The sequence below is a fragment of the Fundulus heteroclitus genome, chromosome 3 (genome assembly GCF_011125445.2).
Source record: "Fundulus heteroclitus isolate FHET01 chromosome 3, MU-UCD_Fhet_4.1, whole genome shotgun sequence".
In the NCBI taxonomy this organism is placed as follows: domain Eukaryota; kingdom Metazoa; phylum Chordata; class Actinopteri; order Cyprinodontiformes; family Fundulidae; genus Fundulus; species Fundulus heteroclitus.
The window spans coordinates 40,421,785-40,443,730 of NC_046363.1; the positions used below are offsets into that span (position 1 = coordinate 40,421,785).

The 21,946-nt window shown below is 39.8% G+C and overlaps 1 protein-coding gene across 1 annotated transcript; it reads left to right on the forward strand.

Moving 5' to 3' along the window:
• The first annotated feature begins 371 nt into the window (after positions 1–371).
• LOC118556394 (HORMA domain-containing protein 1-like) lies at positions 372–12,131 on the forward strand. Its single transcript, XM_036135393.1, has 15 exons — positions 372–433; positions 1,852–1,996; positions 2,107–2,170; positions 2,612–2,648; positions 2,800–2,820; positions 2,966–2,992; positions 3,072–3,139; positions 4,536–4,687; positions 6,205–6,362; positions 6,479–6,547; positions 7,028–7,088; positions 8,566–8,618; positions 8,725–8,802; positions 11,087–11,140; positions 11,768–12,131. The coding sequence occupies exons 1-15, from the start codon at positions 401–403 to the stop codon at positions 11,858–11,860; spliced, it is 1,113 nt and encodes a 370-aa protein (XP_035991286.1). The 5' UTR covers positions 372–400; the 3' UTR covers positions 11,861–12,131.
• Positions 12,132–21,946: the final 9,815 nt, after the last annotated feature.

Here is a 21,946-nt window from a genome sequence, read left to right on the forward strand (position 1 = left end):
AACCTTTGAGCTATAATTTATGTTGCTATTTCCTGCTCTGTGATTGGCTGCGTTTGGCGACCCCTTGGTGTCAAATGATTAATGGCGGACCGTTGCGGATTCAGTGCTAACTGTTAGAGCCCATCCCTTAAAGTTATTATTCCTTGTATTGACAAGGTTTGTTCTAATTTTCTTTGATGGAGGTTTAGCGTTATTATTTTTGCAAGAAATTCTTATGAACAGCCGGAGCTCAAAGTAACTTATGCATAGATTTGTGATAGTTATTGTTAGCTAGCTAACTTTTCAGCTAGCTAAGTTTATGATGTAGCAACGAAAGGTTAAAAGCTTTTATAAGATATTCACTGACTTTTTTTTTTTCTTTGCAGATTTTTATTTTGTGTTTTATAAATTTCCTAAACCAATGGCATGTGCCCAGCAAGTAAAGCCCTCACAGGTAATTCTAGTTGTTCTGATTCTGATTCTGATGCCTCTCAATAATCCAGGTAGAAAATACAAAAACGCACCTATCCAAATACATTTTTAAATGTATTTATTTTTTATTTAGTTTAACTTGAAGTGTTGATTGTGTTAGATTTGTGACTTTCCAAATGCCGTTAGCTATTAAGCTACATTAAAGAGGACAAATATGTGGAACAATTTATCATCATAGAAGGATTGTTTATTAAACCTGTTAGAAACCACCAGAACACACAAGAACCCGCCCAATCATATAATATTCTGTATGGGTGAGCCTGAATGCACATCAATATTATGCATTTTCGAAAGCTGCAATCCAACAAAATATTTTATGGAGAGTTAAGTGTGATATTATGTAATCTTTGGAAGCATATGGTGGGGGTTTCGCTGTAATGGGAAAGTTGTCAGCTGGTATTTGTACCCCCTGCATTGGGATCGACGCAGGAGGAGCTGATCTAGTCAACTCTGTCTCCTTTTGAATTGGACATGGAAGTAGTGACAATGGAACATTTTAATTTATATCCACTTGTAGCCTCAGCGCCCTTCACCTTGGAGTACAACATCGAGGCGGATTCATGAAATTATTAAACCAGAAGTCCACATGACCTTATTTAGCAGTCCCACATTGAATACTGTTTAAAAAAAAAACACAATAGAGAACAGAGAAAACTGAATGACTTGAAAATTATGACCCAAAATGATTATGCAAAGATATTTGCGCTACACCTGGACAGACTTAATAAAATTTTATTTTACAACCTCTAGACAACATATTGATTCAAAGCTAAAAGGAATGTTAAATTGTATTATTTCCTATTAACACAGATACCGTCATTGCATTGAAAACAGAAAATATTGGAATAAAATTAGTATGTGTATATATATATATATATATATATATATATATATATATATTTAATCTATTTCTAAAGAAAATCAACACTAGATGAAGTAACATAACTGTTAATGAATTCAATTCAGTTTTATTTATACAGCACAACACACGTCATCTGAATGCATTTCACAAAGTCAAATTCAGTGAAATCATACAGACAGATTGGTGAAAAAGTTTCCCCGCAGACTGCATCGAGGGTTGGAGATGATAACAATGATGATAATTCGCTCAGATAGAAAATCCGATGGAGTCGTGTTGCAGGGGAGGTCTTCAGCTTCTCTCGATGTTTTAAAAAGAAATGTGAAGGCTTTAATTAGACCCAGTAAGTCAGAACGTGAACAGAAATGCTAAAACGATGCATAGAAAGAAAAGAAGAAATCAAAACAGTTAACTGCAGAAATGGTATTTAGGAAATCCTGACTCCAAAAATGGAACTATGCACAACTAAAAGCTCTTAAATTCAGATAAGTAAGGCAAACCTATTCGTCTCACCCCCGCAGGCTGTTCAGCTGCTGCCTAATGAGGTCGTCTCTGAGCAACAGTCGCTTGTTGTGGTAAAGAAGCTTCTGGCCATCGCTGTGTCCGGTATCACCTACCTCAGGGGCATATTCCCCGGGAGAGCCTACGGCAGCAAATATGTCGAAGGTCAGACCGCGTCAAAGATATTTCAGCTTTACACCGTGGCCAGTGTTTGCATTTCCTAATCAGGCATATTTACAGAAAATATCAACCCCCCTCTCTTTTTTTTTCCGCAGATCAGAAAGTGATGATCCTGAAAGAGGATCGTGCCTGTCCAGAAGTTTCTCAGATACTTCAGTGGTAAATCGCTTTAACTCAACACATGAATGTACCCAAGCTCTTTGTGAATAAGGTCCACTCAAAACTAGATTGAGCCGATTTAGTGTGAAAAAAAACTATTTTGCAAGCACCTCTGTGTGTTCATACTTTACACATAGTTAAAAACTGATACACCAGGATGGGCAGAATATTAAAATCATTTTGATTGAGTTTTTCTGTCACTTAGGCTCAGAAAAACTCACAGGTGACACACAACACGGTTGCAGTGTTATGAACGGCGCTTCAGTGAAAGGAAATTTGAGGAATGCTTTTTAGCAGTTCTTCATGTTTTAAGTGCAGAATTCATTACATTGATCTTATTTAATATACTTCCTGTGCTACATCTCAAGAGGACTAGTGTCTCAGAATCTGCAACCTTTGCATGTTCACGGTAAAATAACAAATTGTGTCCAATTCTTCCAGGATGCAGGGTTGCTTTGATGCCATCCAGAAGAAATACGTGAGTCATATTAAGTCTCTAACCCTCAGTGAGCTCATCGCTGGTTTAGTCGTTATAGATCATAAAACATAAACTCACCTAACCAATGTGGGATGTCTTCATATTAACACTGATGTGACCAACATTTTATCCCCTTCGTGTTCTCAACCAGCTGCGAGTCGTCATAATGTCTGTGAGTTTTACGCAACTCTTCACCTTCACCTGCACAGAACCATGGGACAGTCTCACTTTGTTATTTCTTTTCAGCAAATACACATTTTGGGTGGAATTAGTTTTTTTATTTGTGTATTTATTAATTTTTTTTTGGCTTCTGCTAGATCTATACTGACCCAGGAAACCCCCAGGTACTGCTCAGAATGTCTTCCTCTAATTGCCCGGCAGTATTTCCTATTATTTGTAACGTGTGTGTTGCTTCTCGTTTAGAAAGTGACTGAGTATTACCAGTTCAAGATCCAATACACCCCAGAAGGAACACACGTGGATTTTGAAAGGTATTTTCATGCTTGGATATCTGGAAGGGCAGCAGCTAAAGATCATGTTAGTAATCGAGTATTCTATCATTTATTATGACGATTAATCAAGTTAATCGAGATTAATCAAAAACTTGCTTAGGGCTGGGTGATAAATCTATTTAATCAATTCATTTGGATTTACAATTTAGTAAGATTGAATTTTTGGAAAATCTGGGTTTTATTTTGCCAATACACTCATTGGGCTTCCATCAATATGTTTAGGAAAATATATTGCTAAAATATTGTAGGGAGGAAACCATAAGACGAGACACTTTAATATATTCATTTTACTTTTTTTTAAACTTATTTTGAAGTTACACAAGTGAAGTCAAGCATGTTCTTAGATCATTGTGTAAACATTTAGTTATATTTTCATTATTTACGATGGCAGGGCCGCCATCTTGTTTTACAAGCATGTTTCACAGCTTGGATTCAGTCGCACTTTGAATTCAGTTCAACTCCCAGATGAAATGCTTGACATAAAAGCTTAAAACAAATTATATATACAAATTGTCATATAAGTGCATCCCTTGCATTAACCATGGTAAGGTCACAAGAGTCAGTGTTTCCCCTACCGTTCTACAAGGGGTCGCCTCGCCCCGCATACAAAATTGCCCGCAGATCCCAAATGTAATAAAATTTAATGAAGTTACGCTCAAGAATCTAGATTTTAAAGAAATTTCCATTCATTCAAGAAGTAGATAGGAAGAATTGCAGGTAGCCTTCAAAATATAACCATGCATAAATATACCCAATAGAGACAGAAGATGGCTGCTCATATAAAGCTGTATTCTGTGATATTAATGGGAAGCTAAGTGGAAGAACCCCCCCCCGACAAAATTTCTAGGGGAAACACAAAAGTACTGAAAATAAGTGAAACGGCAAATTACTTTTAGCTTTGTTTGGCAACTGCAGCATTGTGATTATTGCCCCTCCAGTTTGTGTTCATGCTGTGGGTATTTCTGGTTTCTACTCTGGCATCAACACTTGGTTCTGTGAATAAGCCGGTATTTTTCCACTGCATACTCACTTTTTAGCTGAGTATGCCATATTAATTGTGCAATATTTCCTTTGGTATTTATGTTTGGCCTTTCTAATAAAGCTCATCCTCTGGTTCTTTAGGACTAACTTTAGATTAGTTTAACTTGTTTTCATTACTATAAACTTTGTGTAACTCTGTCTGTGTCTTTGCCACTGTCACCTGACAATAAAGGAATTTCTTATCTTCCTATGGCGAGTCCGGTGGTTCGTAAGGAAACCTCTAGTCCAGTAGATTTAGGAGATTTATCGGACGATTGGCAGTTGCAATGCCACCTTTTGGTAGCAGGACCCTTATAGTTCATCCTCTAATGGGGTTCTTCTTCTTCCTCATTAGCAAAAACAACCAGAAGTTGTCGACCATGTCCCTTGGAAACACCAAGAAAGCGAGCATCTTGCTGGTGAGGAAGCTTTACACCCTGATGCAGAATCTGGGTCCTCTGCCAGAAAACGTCTGCCTCGACATGAAGCTGGCTTACTATGACGATGGTGAGACAAGCATAAAAATGTCAACGTATGAAAGTAATCAACCACAACTGTTCTAAGCTTTTAACATTTTATTTTATGTTTTTTTAAAAGCTTTTGTAATTATTTTAAGTTTCAGTTTTATTTTCAGTGGCTTACATGTTGATGTTTAAATTTTTAATTTGTTGGTTTCAGTGTCCTAAGTGAGTATTATCCAAATTTAAACGTGATATTTGACCTCAGTCAAATATATTTAGACATGTGCAGACGCTGAAGAAGCATTTAGACTTTTAAAAGCGTCAACCTGTGACATGCAGTTAATTGAAGAATTAGTTTTGGAGGAGTATGATTATCTTTTCATCATCAGCCGTGTAGCGTTTGGATAGAAAACTGACACTTGTTCAGCTTTATGTTGCTGTGAAAGCTTTTGGTGTGCGCCCAGTGCGCTGAGCTGATGAGTTCAGACACATCTAGTCACAGTCGTGTTTTCCTGTGGACAGCAGGGTGACACCAGATGCAGCAACAACTCCGTCTGTCTTCCTGGGCATGATATGTTTATGACTGTCACTGTCAGCTTTTCTTTTTGACCTTTTAAATAAAGCAGCTCTAAGTCATCCATAATGACTAACACCATCACTAGGGCTGGACGATATAGAAAAAAAGCTTATCGATAAAAAAAAAAATGCATATTGATCGATATCGATAATTATTGAAAACATTTAAAACCATGTTTTATGTGCAGCTCTGCCTGGACATTTTATGATATTGGTAAATTATTTAATTTTAATAAAGAACACAAACACAGAATTCCAATTAAATCTTTACTTAACCAACTTTTTTAACCATAACAGAATTTTATTTTAAGAAAAATAACTTAAGAGACCTGAGTTATGTTATTAAATAAAGACTTTATTATTAAATAAAGACCAAAATAAATATACCAAATAAATAAATAAATAAAATAGCCTATTTAGGTGGGAATAGTACACTAGTTACTTCTCAGGTTTCATAATTGAGAGGCTGACGCAGGCTGCAGCTCATTTTGCACTGATTCCTGGCACTCGTTGCACAATTTAGGGAGCGCTGTTAGAGAAAAACTTGCGTCACGGAACTTTATATCGCAGACTTTATACCTCGCGGAGTGGCGATTAATTGTTGGAAGCCAGGTTTTTTAACTGCAGACAACAGCAGCATTACGATTGGTCGAGAGGAAGTAGTGACTGTAGCATCAACTAATATGATAGGCTGAAAGGAAGGAAGGAAACCTGTTTCTATCAAACTTTTATCGACCCTATTTTTTCCTATCGCGCCACACGTCTATCGATCGATATATATTTTTATTGAATTATCGTCCAGCCCTAACCATCACTTCTTCTCCACCTTATGTCCTTTTGCAGAAAAATAGCAATTCCCTAATTTTCCTGATCAGTGAAACATTTTGTGTCCTTATTTTTCTGAGAATTAGCGCGTTAAGAAGACCTAAGCTGTTATTTTTTGTTAACCTGTATTTCTTGGTGTTTTTCCCCCCTTCTTTCCTGAAGTCACGCCTCAGGACTACCAGCCCCCAGGCTTCAGAGAGGCTGAAGGAGACAGAATAGAGTTTGAGCAGGAGCCGGTGAAACTGAGCATGGGCAAGGTGGCCACGCCCTACCACTGCATAAAGTTCGACATGGCCACAGAGAAACACAGACTGGAGCAGGTGGAGTAATAGACAGGCTGAAAAATTAGCGTTCTGAGTCTGGTAATTAGTTTGCCAATTAGTGTCATCACCAAGGCTTTCCCCTCCCTGCTAGGCTGTTTTATTTATGTGTGCAGGTGGAAGAGGGTGTTTCTGTGAGGGAAAAATGGATTCTGAAGATTGAAGAAAATGTAGACCTAATGCAGGTCTGCACACAAGTCACTTCCTTAAGTAGCAGAATAAGACGGAGGCTTGGCGCCTCCTACGCACACTTGTGTTTCTTTGTAATAACTTCCTTCCATGCCTAATGAGCAATTCGTTTTTTTTGTGTGTTTTTTTTTGAGAAAACAGACCAGATTCAATCAGTTATTTTAAACAAATGATTAACCTGCAGCTTCTCCATACACCCATCAATTCCTCTACAGTAGCCTTTGAGTTGATAAGTTGTTCATTCATATTTTTGCATTAAACAATCCGTACCTGTTTGCCCATAGAAGAGATCACCAGTTAACCCAAAATGCACAGTAACGGCAGCCATAAACCAGCTCGCCGACAGTGCCATGATGTTTTATTTCTCTGGGACAAATGTAAAATATCACTGTTGTTTTTTTTATCAGTGTTCTGTTGTTGTATGTGTATGTACTGTTTCTAATAATAACTCTCAAATAACTTGTTTTAACCTTTAGAGTCCTGAGCCCAAACAAGTGGAGGAGCCTGTGAACAACACTACAGACGCCGATCACACCGGTAATAATAGAAAGTCACATCTACAGCATCAAATATGGTGTTGTTTGTGTCAGAAAATGTCTGTATTACGTATATATATATATATATTAAAAAAGTGTTTGGATAGTATTTTTTATTTAAAACAACCATTACTCATAAGATTATTCTAACTCCTTGCTAAAATATAGAGCCGCTTATTTTAGATTTCCCACTTCTGATCTTTTTTCGTGTCCTAATGGGCCATTTACTTTTACAGCTAGTTAGAATAAATATATATAAAAAACAAAAAAAAGCAACATTTGAGGTTTATGGCCTGAATTCAACAGCTCCAACCAACAGGGGCTAAAGAACAACAAATATCAATTAAAAGCAGATAAAGTTCTAATAAACCTAAAAATGTAACTAATTAAATTATTAAACATTTTACAGCATTAAATTTATCACTTCAAGATAAAAACAACAAAAAAAACTCATTGAGAAATCACAGTTGCTAAAAATTCACAGAAAGCATAGCTGCTTACACTAAGGTTTCCATACCTGCAAATCAAAGAAAAAGTCAGAATAGATCTGATGTAAGATTTATAAAATTTGCACATCAGAGTTGTCTATGTTGAATTTAGCCAATTTACCAAGACAGATGTTCTGTCTGTCTCAGGCATCAATAGTTGTGTGTTGAGTTATTTTGAGAGGACAGCAAACCTAGTGTAGCATCAAAGTGTTGTCCCATAAAAAGGTATGACAAAATGTTCATAAAAGGCGAGTGGTGTACACACTTATGAGATACACTGCAAAAACGCAACTAAAAGTAAGTAAAATTGTCTTGAAATTAGTGTATTTGTCCTTGATTTGAGCAGGTAAATAAGATAGTCTGCCAATGGAATGAGATTTTTGAGCCTTAAAAAAAGCTAATTAGATATATTGCACTTGACGTAAGATGATAGAGACGAGTTGTTCCTGTTTTAGGAGCAAATAATCTTATTCTACTGGCAGATAATGTTATTTACCTGCTCAGATCAAAGGCAAATACACTTATTACAAGAAAAATTTACTTACTTTTGTTCCGTTTTTGCAGTGTACTGTCTGTTCAGCAAACCAATCCAAAAATCCACGGCCCATGTCCGCGGCACAAAAATGGAACGCAACAGATAATTATTTTAGCTAAGCAGAGAGCTCAAAGAAGGTAATTTGTCAAATTAGTCAGAGGAATAGCAAATATTCTTTATTTTTCTGAATGACTGGTTCCATTAGGTCTTTCCTCCACCTTGATGGGCAAAAACGCGTTCCTTTACATTTATGTAGGCATGTTAATGTGAGAGCCTTTAATTGTTACCTGAAATACATTTTATTTTCCTATAATATTTAACAGATTACTAAAAAATTCTGTTTAAATCTTAAAGGAGTTACGAGACTGACTGTAATAAAATGTTAAAGAAGTAAAAGGTTTTGATTTATAATGTCTAAGTAGAGCTAAAACTATCCTTTTTTTTTTCAACTGAAGAGATCCAGACGAGCATTCAGATGAAGAATGAGAGCACAGAGGAAGTCACCGAGGTATGTTTGTTTGTTATCACACATTAAATATGTTGCACTTCAGGGTGTTAAGGAATATCTTTACAAAGCTTTATTTGATGGCATTAAACATTATTTCCTGTGTCAGATTTTTACGAAGGAAACTTCAGTCATGGAGACGGATGGGAAGAGAACCAGGAGTGGACGGATTATCAGGTCCAGAACGGTGGGTCAGCTACTTAGACCTAATCAACCTACTGGGGGGAATAATCTTCTCAAAAATCCTGCCTGGACATAATTGTTTTGACTTTTGGAAAATGTTTGTATCTTAGGTAACAAATCTCAGATCAACTTCTAATTTTACCCCCACATTGTCCCAAGGGCCACTTGGCCAGAATAATATGACCTTTTTATCATTGAGGCAAAAAGAATTAGAGCCATCCAAGCTTTGATTTCATTTAAGCATTTCAACAAAGGATGACGAGAGTGAGAATCTTGTCTTTTCAAATCAGTTTAGACTTGACAATCATCAGCATAAGAATGAAAATTGGTTACCAAAAGGGAGATACAGAGAAAAAACAACAGGTTCTAATATAGACCCCTGAGGCACCCCACAACCAAAAGAACCTGTAGATGACACAAACTAATTTGTATCAAGTATGTCAAGTAAGAGTGACAGGTATCGTTAAGGATTTATCAATACTACTACTCTTAACGATACTCTTTATCGATTCTTGCCTTTTTTTATTAAACAAAAACATAAAAAAAACAAAAAAAAAAACTATCACTTGACTGGTTTATTTTTTTTAAACATTTGGAACAAAAGCAAACAAAATAAAAGCAAAAATATATTTTTTTTTACAGAAATAGAGCAATAAAAACATATAAATAACTATATACAAACAAAAGGCTAAAAACGATATCATGAATAAAAAGTATGTTGTAGGAGGGAGGAATATCAACACTGACATTACAAAACATAAGCTCAAAACTAAAAAAAACAACAACTTTAAAATTACATAAATTATTAAATAACACTTTACCTGAATCTAAATTACATTTATTAAAAAAAAGTATGTTATCAATTTTAACCAAACAATAGCAGAGGGACCACAGTGAATAAATTACAGACTGTGTGGGAATCAGTCACAGGGATCTATTTAAGTCCAATAAAAACGAATTACTATAACCCGTTAAGGTTTATGTTTATAGTATATTTACTTCCGGTTTTGTAATCTTTGCTCATGCGTGACTCATTTTCAATGGGAAACAGACGAGTCGGTCCCCTTCACCCTCAGATTCCACATCCTTTGTGGCCGCTCGTCTTTTAATTTCTGCAGTGATGAATAAAGATGAATATATGGCAGTTTTCTTCCAACGTGTCAAAGGACGCCTGAAGCTTGTCCAACTTCCCCCTGTGCTCAGTTCTCCTGCAGGCCCGTCTGGCAGAACAGGCTGAGGGGAACTCCACAGTGTTCAAACACGTCAATGTCATCACTAAAAACAGAAGAGAAGCCATTAAAGACACTACAGAGTCGGGCAGCTGGAAGGGGCTCTGAATCCAAACTGTACCTTGGTCACAGACCCAGTGACGGTCTGTCGTTGGGCTGCAGAGTTTTTATTTAAAATCTCCACAAGAGCTTCTTATGCTTAGTACTTTAACTCGGTTCGTTGGGCCTTTGGAAGTCAAACTGTCCCACAGCATCACAGAACTTCCGCCGTACTAAATAGTGGGAATGAGGAGTGTTTCCATTTAGTCGTCTTTTGAGGCATGGTTCAGTTAAAGTCCACGTGATTCTGTTTTTGATGTGAGGAGTAGAAGGTTTTTCTTGGCATAGCACCTGAATGACTGCTTATACACAGCCTCTAACGGTTCATTACTCCCCTCCTCACTGTGGTGGCAACACAAACTTGGGCCCTCTTACCGCCAGTGGGTAAGGAAGATGGGAAGCTGTTTCTCCTCATGGAAACAGGCAGTGGTGAATTACCATTAAAGTTTCCTAGACAGAAAATACACTGCAAAAAAGGGAACGAAAAGTAGGTAAAATTGTCTTGAAATTAATGTATTTTTCATTGATTTGAGCTGATAAATCAAACTATTTGCCAATGGAATAAGATTTTTGCACTTAATATGAGAACAATTAATCTCTATCATCTTATTTCAAGTGCAGGATGTCCAACTATCTTATTTTAGGGGTAGAAATTCTCATTCCATTGGCAAAAAGTCTTATTTAGCTGCTCAAATCAAGGAAAAATATACAAATTTTAAGAAAATTTTACTTACTTTTAGTTCCCTTTTTGCAGTGTATAAAAGCCTTCATACATCAAACGACATTCTTTTTATCATAATTGTTAAGGGATTCTGAATCAATGTACTTAAATCAAAGTCAGAGTTTGTCAAAGTTTCTCTGTGAGATTATCCTTTTTCTTCTTTTTTTTAAATGAAGCCATTTTACACACGTTTACCTGTTTAGTTTGTTTTCTTATTGTGTAAATGTGTGTGTGGACAGGAGAGAAACATGACGGTGAAGAGTATGCAGCCAGCGGCAGCGAAGGAAAAGACGGTGAGAAAGCAAATCATTTAAAGGTGCCATGACATCACCGTATAAACCATTTCATGTAATTGATACTGAAAATGTAATTTCTGTAAAGAATTTCATAAAACAAAATAACGTCATCTTATGGTTTTGTCGGCCTGAATGTCCCTCCTCAGTAAAAGGGTTGGGTACGTTAACGACCTGTGGCTCTACCTGGTTGACTTCACTCTGATTGGCTGCCGGTCAAAGCGGTCATATCAGCTCTCCTTTTTAATAACCGCTGTGAAGTTAGTTTGAGGTTGATTATTTGCCTCCCTGTATCTTGAACCGATACAGGGAGGCTGATCCAGGGCTGCCGTCTGCTCTGCCTTCCTCCTCTCAAGTCGTAGACGTAGAAAGATAACCTGAACTGACCATTTTTGAGCAAATTAACAAAGCTGACTGCCGCTGAGCAGATCTTTTGGTGTTCAATTTAGACATTTGCTAGGCCTCATCAGTGCACAACAGAGCGTATTATACCCCTAAAGATCAGAAAAAATGAAATTTGTTGTCATGGCCCCTTCAAGTTAACATTGATTTCATGAAAATGCAATCAGTTCACTGTGACTGTGTGGTTGAAAAAGTCACTGTTACAGTAACTCCTGCTGTTCTCAGGTGTCCCAGTACGACATCCTCAGCAGCCAGGAGTCGTCCTCCGCCACAGCCGTGAAGAAGCGCAAGTTCAGCGAGCCTAAAGATAGCTACTGACCTCAGTGCAAATCAAGCACTCTGTTGATTTAAGGTCTTGTTTTTTTCCCCTTTCTGCATCAAGTTGTTCCGTTAGTTTTTAAGAAGAGAACACTAACATTGTTCATGAACTTTTTTGAGCATTTTGAATTTAAGATCTTTAAAGTAGTTGTTAGCTTTAGCTTGTTTGAGTGTTGTATTTTCTCACTTCTGTTGCATCTATGAGTCAAATATAATATTAAATATTTACCAGCAAAGCTGTGAAAAAGCCACTTTCTAACAAATTCAATAAAATGGCAAAGTTTTAAGCGAATGAGTCCTGTCTTGAACTTTTCCACACTTCTATCATGTTGCAACCACAACATTAAATGTATGTCAGTGGGATTTTATGTGCCAACAGGAAGAAGCGAGAAGTTTCATTTCACAAATAGGAATCAGGACGTTGTGGCATGCGGCCGCTTTTCACTGATACTTTAGAAAACAAAGTCCACTTGCATGTAATTTCATCGCCGTATGAATCCGAGCAACACACCAGTAATGTCAGGGACAAAGTTGGGAGTTTCCTGCAGGTTATAAGACAACATCCCAATCTTTGAACTTCTCACAGAGTTCTGTTCTGTTCATCATCTGTAAAAACAAAATGGAAAAAAAACTGCAAACCTGCATGGCCGTCCAGCTTAACTGACAGGCTGGGCGAGAACAGCTTTAACTGGAGAAAGACTCCTTGTTAGCTTTGGAGGAGCTGCAGAGATCATTCCAAAAAAAAAAGAAGTTAAACCAAAGCAACTGGACTTTTTTCCGAAGTTTGAAGACGTTTCGCTTCCCATTCAGAAAGCTTTCTCAATTGAAATGGCTGGAGTAGTGTGGAGTTCCACGCTTTATATTATTGCCCAAAAAGGCCTTATTATGGCTTAGATAACATGCAAATTAAACCGAAACTGGTCCACCCCTTTGTAATGGGGACACTAGCACACTACTCCAGACATTTGAAATGAGAAAGCTTTCTGGATGGGAAGCGAAACGTCTTCAAACATCAGAAAAAAGTCCAGTTGTTTTGTTTTTTTAACTTTTTTTTTGGAATGATCATAACCTGGATGACTAAGAATCTTCACCAGCTGCAGAGATCCACAGCTCTTTTGGCAGAATATGTGGGCAGGGCGCCTATTAGCCACGCACTCCACAAATCTGGCAGGAATAAAGGTGCTGTCACAAGAATGCCATAAGAAGTCCCATTCGCAGTTTTTCAGGACATACAGGTAAAATGTGACCGAAGGTTCTCGGGTCAGATGAGTCTTTTTGGTCTACGTGTAAGACACCGTAGCAGAAAACTAAAACTACGCATTAACCTTGAACACATCAGCTCATTCTTGAGCAGGGGTAGTGAGGCTGCTCAGAATAAAAGAAAAAAAAACGAGCAAAAGGTCTGAAGCAGTGGCAGAGCTTCACCTTCCAGCAGAACTGCAGCGCTAAACACAGCCAGAGCTAAAACATCCTGGTTTGTGCTGGCTGTATGTTAGAACGTCCTAGTCAAAGTCCAGCTCACAGACCCCCCCCCCCCCCCCCCACATCTAATATTAATGAGCTTGAATCATTTTTCAAAGGGGAACGGACACAATATTCAATGTCCAGACGTGCGACGCGATAAATACTTTCACTATGCTATGTAGATGTCCTATGGCTACTTCTTTTTTTATGGAATATAATAAAGTAAAAAAAATATAAAAATATAGTAAAAAAAAACACAAACAGAGGGAAGGGAATGGCAAAGGCTGTGTTTAGTCGTTGCACATATTAAGCATGGCATCTCCAGAAAGACGTGGGATGTTTTACGATGATTTGGTTCCTACATTTTTAACTGACTTTATAACCCTGTCTGTTGGAAAGATAACAATATATTTTCCTCCAGAGCCGACCTCATGCAGAACAGTCTAATACGCCTTTAATTGGTTATTCATTTAGAAAAACTAAATGTAGACGGCAGGTTCGACTTCCTGTTTTTCTTCTTTTTTTGTAACCAAAAAAAAAAACATTCTCTCAAATGTCACAATTTGCATGAGAGGTGCCTTAAATGAAGCTGTTAAGTGAAAGTGGATTATATCTGTACACAGTGACCTTTGGGCCCAGATAAAGGCCCATCAGCAGCCTCCCGCCCGGCAAGCTGTGTGTTTTAATCTCCTATTGTTTTTTTGTTTTTTTTCCCAGAGAGGGGGACATTTGCTGATAGACTGCCTTAACCCACTGCAGATCAATACCGCAGGAAGCCTTTGTGATGCATATCCAAGCAGCCCCTCCTTTCCACATGTCTGCAGTGGTAGGCCAGAGGGGCAGGAAAAAAAAAAAAGAAAAAGTGAAAAGCCTCCCATCAAATCAGTCCTCACTTCCTGGCAGCGGTTGTGTTCACATTTATTTGGCAGCCTGTGTTTTTATGGCCATTTCTGATAACAGGGAGGCATAAAGCGGAGCGGTGGGGGAAATCTGTAGTGGACAATCCCCATTCACCGGAGCATTGGCGCTCTTTATGAGCTGTGAAATGAATCAGGGTTACCTAACCTCACACCCTGACTCCAGTGGCATAATTTAACACGTTCTATTAATTTAACAGCGGAGGGGTTCTCAGGGTATCGATAAGTGCTGAAACGCAGCGATAATAAAAGTTCCTTTGCAGGTCTAGTCTGGGTTTTTTTTGCACCGATATCACTGTGCCAATCCAAAGGTTCAAGTGATAAAAGTTGTAAAAGAAGAAAAAGGCACCGACCGGCATGGAGGAATAGCAACGCAGTGTAAACAGCAGAAAAAAGGCGTCACCTGTAAAAACGTTAATCACTAAAAGGCTCAGTTTAATTCAAAATTAGTTAAATAAGAAAAACAAGCCTGATGGAGAAAAAGAAATCGGATAATCTCATTTGCCATCCACCGTAGATCGTTGACTAAGATCCTGAGACTTTTCATCATTTCTGTACACACACGCCTCCCAGCAATGCATTCCAAAATTAAATTCAGGGACAGACATCCGGCGGCCGCTGTCGACGGATCAATCGGCCGGTTAAACATCAGGACGGACTCCTGCCGGACGCCTCTGCAGACCAATCACAGATCCGAGTCCCGGCCCGTCCGAGTTGATTGCGTTGGTCTGGAGGGGGGGGGGGGGCTGCTTCTGTGCGTTTAAGGCGAGACCCACCGACAGGCTGATGGACAGACAGCCAGAATCCATCCCTGGGCCCCGTATAGATTAAAGCCAGCTTCTGTGAGCCTATTGCAGATGAGATGATTGTGCCTGCAGGGCCTATAGGGCCCAAGGGGAGGCTTGACTGTACAGCGAGAGGGGGAAGGAGCGAGGAGCCGAGTGGACATCCTGCCCAAAGACTGTGACCTCGTGACCTTGCCAGAAGGCCAGCAAATGTTTCCGAGCTGATTAGTGCCTCCCCAGCAGAGCGGCCCCGGCTTGCATTTAACCCTATGGAATTAGACGGTGGGCAGACGCATTGGAGGAAACGCAGAAATAGTATTCTGATCATATCTAAAAGAAATATTAAACAACGAATTGTTGAGAGAGACTAAACTTATCCTGAACTTTCTTATGCTTTTCAGGAAGTCTTTGCAAGATAGTTAAATGTAGCAAGAATTCATATTTACTAAGAGAATTTTTTCTTTTGAATTTTCTTTTTTTTTTTCCTGTTTTTAGGGAACAATGTCAAAGTCCTTGATTAGGCAGCTGTATATTCAGCAATACTTATTTATCCTGAAATTTACTGCAATTTACCGTGATTTTTCAAGCTGTATGCAAACTAAATTTCGTTCTGTATACACTTTGTGCATACAAAATGACAAATAAAGTTGTCTAAGTCTAAGTCTAATAGACACTTTATTGGAATTCATTACTAGTATTTCATTGAAATTATCCAATTATTAAGGGTAATATGACACTGAGTTATTGTTATTTATATATTCTGAACTATTTTACTAAATCTAAATTAAAATAACTTAATTTATAAAGCTCAATCTCACTTTGGTCTAGATTCAGTTATTTATTTTTTACAGTTAAGTTATTTATTAAGTTATATATAGTTAAGTTATTTACAATCCAGCCATACGGTCACATTAAAGTCCAGTGACATGACAATTGTAATATTGTATATTAGAACTAAGTGGATCATGTAATGGCAGGTGTCAAGAAAAAGCAGTCACTCCAAAGCAGATGGTTTCAGTGGACGGCTGACTGCTTTAAACCGGTAACTTTGTGGTAAACAGCCGTCGTAAGCAAGCATAAGGTGACAGTGGAAAGCAACCGCTGCCTTTCAACAGGCAGAGTTCAACCGTCGTCCACAACTGACGGAAAGGAGAAGCACGAACAAACACGGACACGCCGACCCAAGAGCACTTTCTATGTTTGAGAAAAAGAGAGCGATCCTTTCTGGGCGCAGCGAGTTCACAATGGGACACAAACAGAGTGGCGCTGAGCCAGCAGAATCTAACCGGAAGGAACAGCTTATTTAATGTATTTGTCCAAGAAGTAGCTCTTTATGTATCCAGTTCACAACAAAAATCAATCTAAACATTTGGTTTTACATTTTCTTTTCTTTCTTTTTTGGAAGCAATGCATGCACGACACCCCCAAAAATTACAAATCAAACCAAAAAATGTCAGTAGAGCAAAATACATACGTTAAGATACTTGAAATGGTATATAACACCTGGATCAATATGCAGTATCCTATTGTATTTAAGCTGGTCCTTAGAACATTAAAAGGCATCAACTCATAACAGATGAACTTTAAATACTTCAAACAACCACAAGAGGGCGATAGGCAGCCACACATTGGCCTGAAGGACTGTAGTTAAGTCATTGTGCCCTCCTCCATTAAGCGCCTTCTTTCTCATGCATGCCTCAATCAGCTCGTACAGTTGGCCTTCACACTGGGCACAGTTTTAAAGAAAAGCGCACGCTGGAAGTGAACAACGAGCACAAGGCCGTTCAGCGGGCCTCTTAAGAGATGCTGCAGTGGAGTCAACCGTATTGATCAGCGTGCAGAGGGGATGAAAGGAGGGGAGGCAGAGAGCAGGTGGTAGCGGGCCAGCGGATTCGGGGATTTAGCCGCTCACCATGCACGTATGGACAGCGCTTGCGGAGCAGCGAGGGGACCGACACCTTCCTGAAAACAGATGCTCAAAGCGATGGGATGTGCCCCCATTGTGATCAGAGTGGACAGCTGAATTGTTTACCACCAAAGGACCCTTTTCTTCAGCAGCAGGCCTGCACACAATGGGGCCCCTGCCACACTGAGGATTTCTGCAGGGGGGGGGGGGAGTTGAACGTGTACATTAAAGTAATAGAGAGTTTGTTGGGTGAGCCTCTGTCCGTACCCCCTTCTTTTCTCCCCCCCCGTTCCTCAGATGGACCCTCTGTGCTCCCCCATCTTCCCTACAAAGCCCACACGAAACTACCGCAGGGCAGGGGTTTAAATGTCACGCTTGGCCATCAGAGCGCCCAGCCCCCGGCCCGTCTCTCATGGGGGGAAGCACACCGTAGAGGCAGGACGACGACGGAGAGCGGGGAGCTGAGGGGAGGGAGACACTCGCCCTCGCCCCATTGTCCATAACGATAGGCATGTGCTGCTAACTGACTCCAAATCAAGTGTATCCTCTCACCACGCGCCCCGTCCTTGTCCCGCTGCTGCTCAAACACAAAGGCCCCTCTGTGTTTCTGGTTCTCCGAGCAGCTTTAGGCACGGTGTGCTCGACACGACGGGCTCAAAGGAAGGCTGAACTCAACCGGACGCAGTGAGCGACGGCGGTTCATCATCGCCGACCTGCTGAGGACGCTTCAACAGGACCCTCGCACCACAAAAATCAATGCTAACTTTTGGTGCCGTCGCCTGAAAAAAAGGGGGGCTTCAGACGTTGGAGCGACCGCGGGGGGTTGGACAGAGGGTGGCAGAGGTGCGGGTTGACAAGGTGTCAAGCTGAAATACAAGTACAGCACAAAAATATACAAGCTACTGGCCAACTCTACCCCAGCCCAAGGTCTCGCCTCACACTTTAAGACTGAGTGTTTTATGTATCTATTTGTTCTAAATAGTGGCACACTTGACCTTGAGGGAAGATGTGTGTGCTGGGTGTTCTGCCCGGGAATCATCCGTCCTGTCAGGGACCGGGGGGGGGGCTGGGTGGAGGGGGGGTGGTTGACCTTGAACCGGCGCTGCGCAGGCGTAGCTGAATGCAAAAAACTCATTTAACTCCTGGGTTTGTTATCGACATGCTGTAATCGTTAACATTATGGATGATGAATAACTACCAACTGCCTCATACCTGCGCCATACGTCAGCGCGCCACGCAGGCCGGAGCCGGCCACAGTGGCATTAGCGGGGGAGTCAGGTGACTGGAGGGCCACATCACTTAGACCGGTTGTTCACGAGCGGTCTTAGCGACAGCTCATCAACTGGGCCAGCCGGAGCACAACACTGGGGCTTAGAGACATAGATCTCTACTGTGCTTTGCACCTTTTTATTTTTTTTTCCAGCATGCTTTGCTCAATTTCTGCCTGGGAACACTTCAGCTCCAACATCAGCTGTTCAGGCATCTACCGAGGATCTTCTTCTTTTTTTTCTCTCCCCCTCAGTATTGATCATCTTTAATGGGTTTAATTTGTTTCTGAGTAACACAGAAAATAGACACAGAAAAAAAAAACACTGCAGGTTACATAACCTAAGCTGTTTTAAGGAAAGTGAAATACATAAGAAGCAGTTTGTGTGATGGTCCCATGATGAAGACTACAGGACAGAGGGAGACTTTGGTTGACCCTTTTCAAGTTTCTTTGTTTTCCTGTTGAGCGTTTTGGGGTTTCTCATATTAGATTTCTGTTTTTCTTGTGATCATCTTGGTTTTCCTCACACCAGGTCTTAGTTTCTAAGTTACCGCTCATGTCCTCTCCAACTCATGCACCCTCTCTATGTAAATCTCATTGTTTTGAACGCTTCTCCTTTTGTCCGATCAAGTTCACCTTTGTTCCTCGTTCCTTTCATCATGGTGTCACCTGGTGCTCCGAATGTGGCGCTAAAAGGTTTTAAACCGATGTCAGTAATTATTCAAATTACAAACACCCCTTCCATTTCAGTTTCTAATTAACGGGCTTAGCAATTTAAATGGTCATTGTCCTGATCGTCAGGCTCTTATCCTTCTTCTGTTTTAAATGATGACACACATACATACATACATACATACACACACACACACACATATATATATATATATATATATATATATATATATATATATATATATATATATATATATATATATATATATATATATATATATAAATCAAGCATGTTTACATGTTTCAAACTGTGTTCTTTTTGGTCTTTTTATTACTAGAGAATTCCACAGTAGTGAACATCACATTTTCCAATTCACTTTCAAAGAATGATAAGGTTATTTCCAAACGATCAATCTGGAGTCCATCATTCTGCGACTGGAAAAGTTGAAAACATAACCAGCCATATAAGAAGTGGACAATGCAGACGACTCTCCCTGTGGCTCTACGCTTCCCAACAAGCAGTGAATGCTGCTTGTTGGGACTTTGATGCAATCAACTGGTTCCCTTATAAAGGAAAGTTTTGACCAATCTGTATAATCTGATTGAATTTGACTTTGTAAAGTGCCTTGAGATGACATGTTTCAAGAATTGCCGCTATATAAATAAAATTGAATTGAATTGAATAAGAAGTGGAAAACCACAACAGGGTGCGGTCAGTTTCTTATCATAACTAAAAACTGCAGTAATTGTTTCCAATTCACTTTCAAAGAATGATAAGGTCATTTCCAAACGATCAATCTGGAGTCCATCATTCTGTGACTGGAAAAGTTGCAAACATAACCAACCATATAAGAAGTGAATGTCCCACCTGTAAGGGGAAAGTTTTACCTTTTCCATGCCTTGAGAAATAGCAGAAATCTGAGAACTACATCTTTGACTCTGTAGGTCCCGTGTTAAAGCTTAATGGTTAGTCATGAGTGCAACATGCATCTGCTAATTAACATATCTGAACATATTAGTGATTTTTCCTGAAATTATTAGGAGTTCTGCTTCTTTCAACATCAAACAGCCTCCTCCAGATGACTCCACTGAGAACCCAGCGTTGGTCCGGATAGCTTACCGAACAGAGCCCAGGGGTAACCTCCTGTCAGATGAAGCCATTTACAGGGAAATCCATGAATCCATATAATGTTGTAGCCTCTCGCCACAGAATGAGGAACCACCTGCACCCCACTTCCACTGGGAGACACTTCACCTTCCAAACTGCTTGTTGACCGTCACCAAAGAGTCCAACGTGTCTAGTGAGCCTCCGTCCAAAAGCTTTCTCCAGACGATCTCCACAGAGGACCGTTAGTTCCAGAGTCACAACTTGTTTGGCGGACTTTGACACATTTCTAGGTGCAATCTGGTTTATGTAGCCAGAGAACTTCGGTTGGTGGCAATACTTTTGCCACCAAGATGGTTGCCGCCATCTTTATGAAGGGATGTGGCTGCTCCCCAATGACAAAGGGGATGTTTTTTTTCTTTGAAAGCTTAAGTGGGTTTTGTCTACTTAATTCCTGTGCAGAAGGCTTCAGAAATGTTTACCAGGACTTGTTGATGTCTAAATCTGTACTGATTGTCTCTTTTAAGGTGTTTTTTCCATGGCTACTGAGGATGTGTTCCAGCATTCCTCGCCTGGTAATGGGAATGTTAGTGGCTCTGTTGACTGTTAACTACCAGGATGAAACTCCAAAAGTCTGCACAGGTTACTTTTCTCTCAGCACCATTTTCCCACCGTGCCCAAGTGTCCGGCTTCATTGCCACTGCTTTCGGCTTCTTCGGCCAAAGCCAGCACGTAAACTCTTAAAGCAAACAAATGTCGATGTTTCCAAGTACTCTCCCATCAGCACTGCTTAAATTTGTAAGCCAACAAACTATGAAATTCTGGACCACATGAAACACACAGATGTGATGAAAGCAGAACAATTGTCTGTAAAACAAACCAACGAAATGTTTGCTTAAAAAGGCCAGAGCCAAAATCAGAGTAGAAGTAATCTTTGTGCATCCATTAGGTGTAAAATTTTCCACTCTTATGGATATAATGCATATATTTATTATGTTCATGTCCAGTTGAAAGAAAACAAGGCAATAAACTATATTTTTTAAATAAGCAACTTTCTTTTTATTTATTTTTTGAACATATCTGCTGCTAAATCTGGTTGAATCGTGCACCTCTGTCAAAGTAATCAAATTTCCAAGTTTAGTAATCACCGCATGTTTGTTCCAGTTCAGCTACATTCCAAATAAAGGCAACAAACATGCATTCAAGATGGAAAATAATCTGCTTATTGATTTAAATAAAGCTCAGGGTGAAGCCCGGTTTAACTGAATAGATTTCTATATTCATGAGTGCCTTTGTTAGCCTAAGTGTTGAGAAAAAGTTAGATAAAGTAGGTTGCTGAAGCCTCGCAGCCTCTCACAAGTTTTCTTCTGGACCAAATCTATGTTTCATATACAATAACTTTTAGTTTACACGCCAGGTCTGCAGTTTCACTATAATTTGCCGGCGGCAGAAAAGAAAAGTTTTGTAGTTTTTTTTTTTCGTCTTCGTTTTTTTTTTCCTCCCTCTCTATCTTTCTCCTACGGCCTTGGGAGTTTGACTTCTGCCCTCCTTCTCCAGGCTGAGGGTTTTTCATCTAGCCAAGGTGCAAGGGCAGCCACTTCTATCCTCTCCCAGCCCCTTCCTCCCATCCAGCGCGCTCGTACACACGCGGATTTCCATTTCAGCTACAGTGCGAGATTAGCAGTTCCACCACCCCAAGGCTGGCTTAAGACAGGAGGGCAGACAACCAGCAGTGTTGGTGGGATGCATGCGGGGGAGAAGATCCCCTAAGACTTGTCTGGGGCTGCTGCGGATTTCATGGATGAATCCTCAAAATACACACGTGGTTGTTTAGGATGAGCCGCGTTGTGAGGTGTCAATTTACTGTCAACGTGCGGGCCTCACATATTGCTGGCTCTGCGGCGACATTGAAAATAAACATGGCGATATTTACCGAAAGATAAGAGCGTTTGTTCTACACGGGCTTTGTT

Coding starts and splice junctions, on each gene's coding strand:
- LOC118556394 (XM_036135393.1), top strand. CDS start 401: ATGGCATGTGCCCAGCAAGTAAAGCCCTCACAG. Junction 2,993..3,071: donor CTGACCCAGGAAACCCCCAG/GTACTGCTCAGA, acceptor CTTCTCGTTTAG/AAAGTGACTGAGTATTACCA. Junction 8,803..11,086: donor GGATTATCAGGTCCAGAACG/GTGGGTCAGCTA, acceptor GTGTGTGGACAG/GAGAGAAACATGACGGTGAA.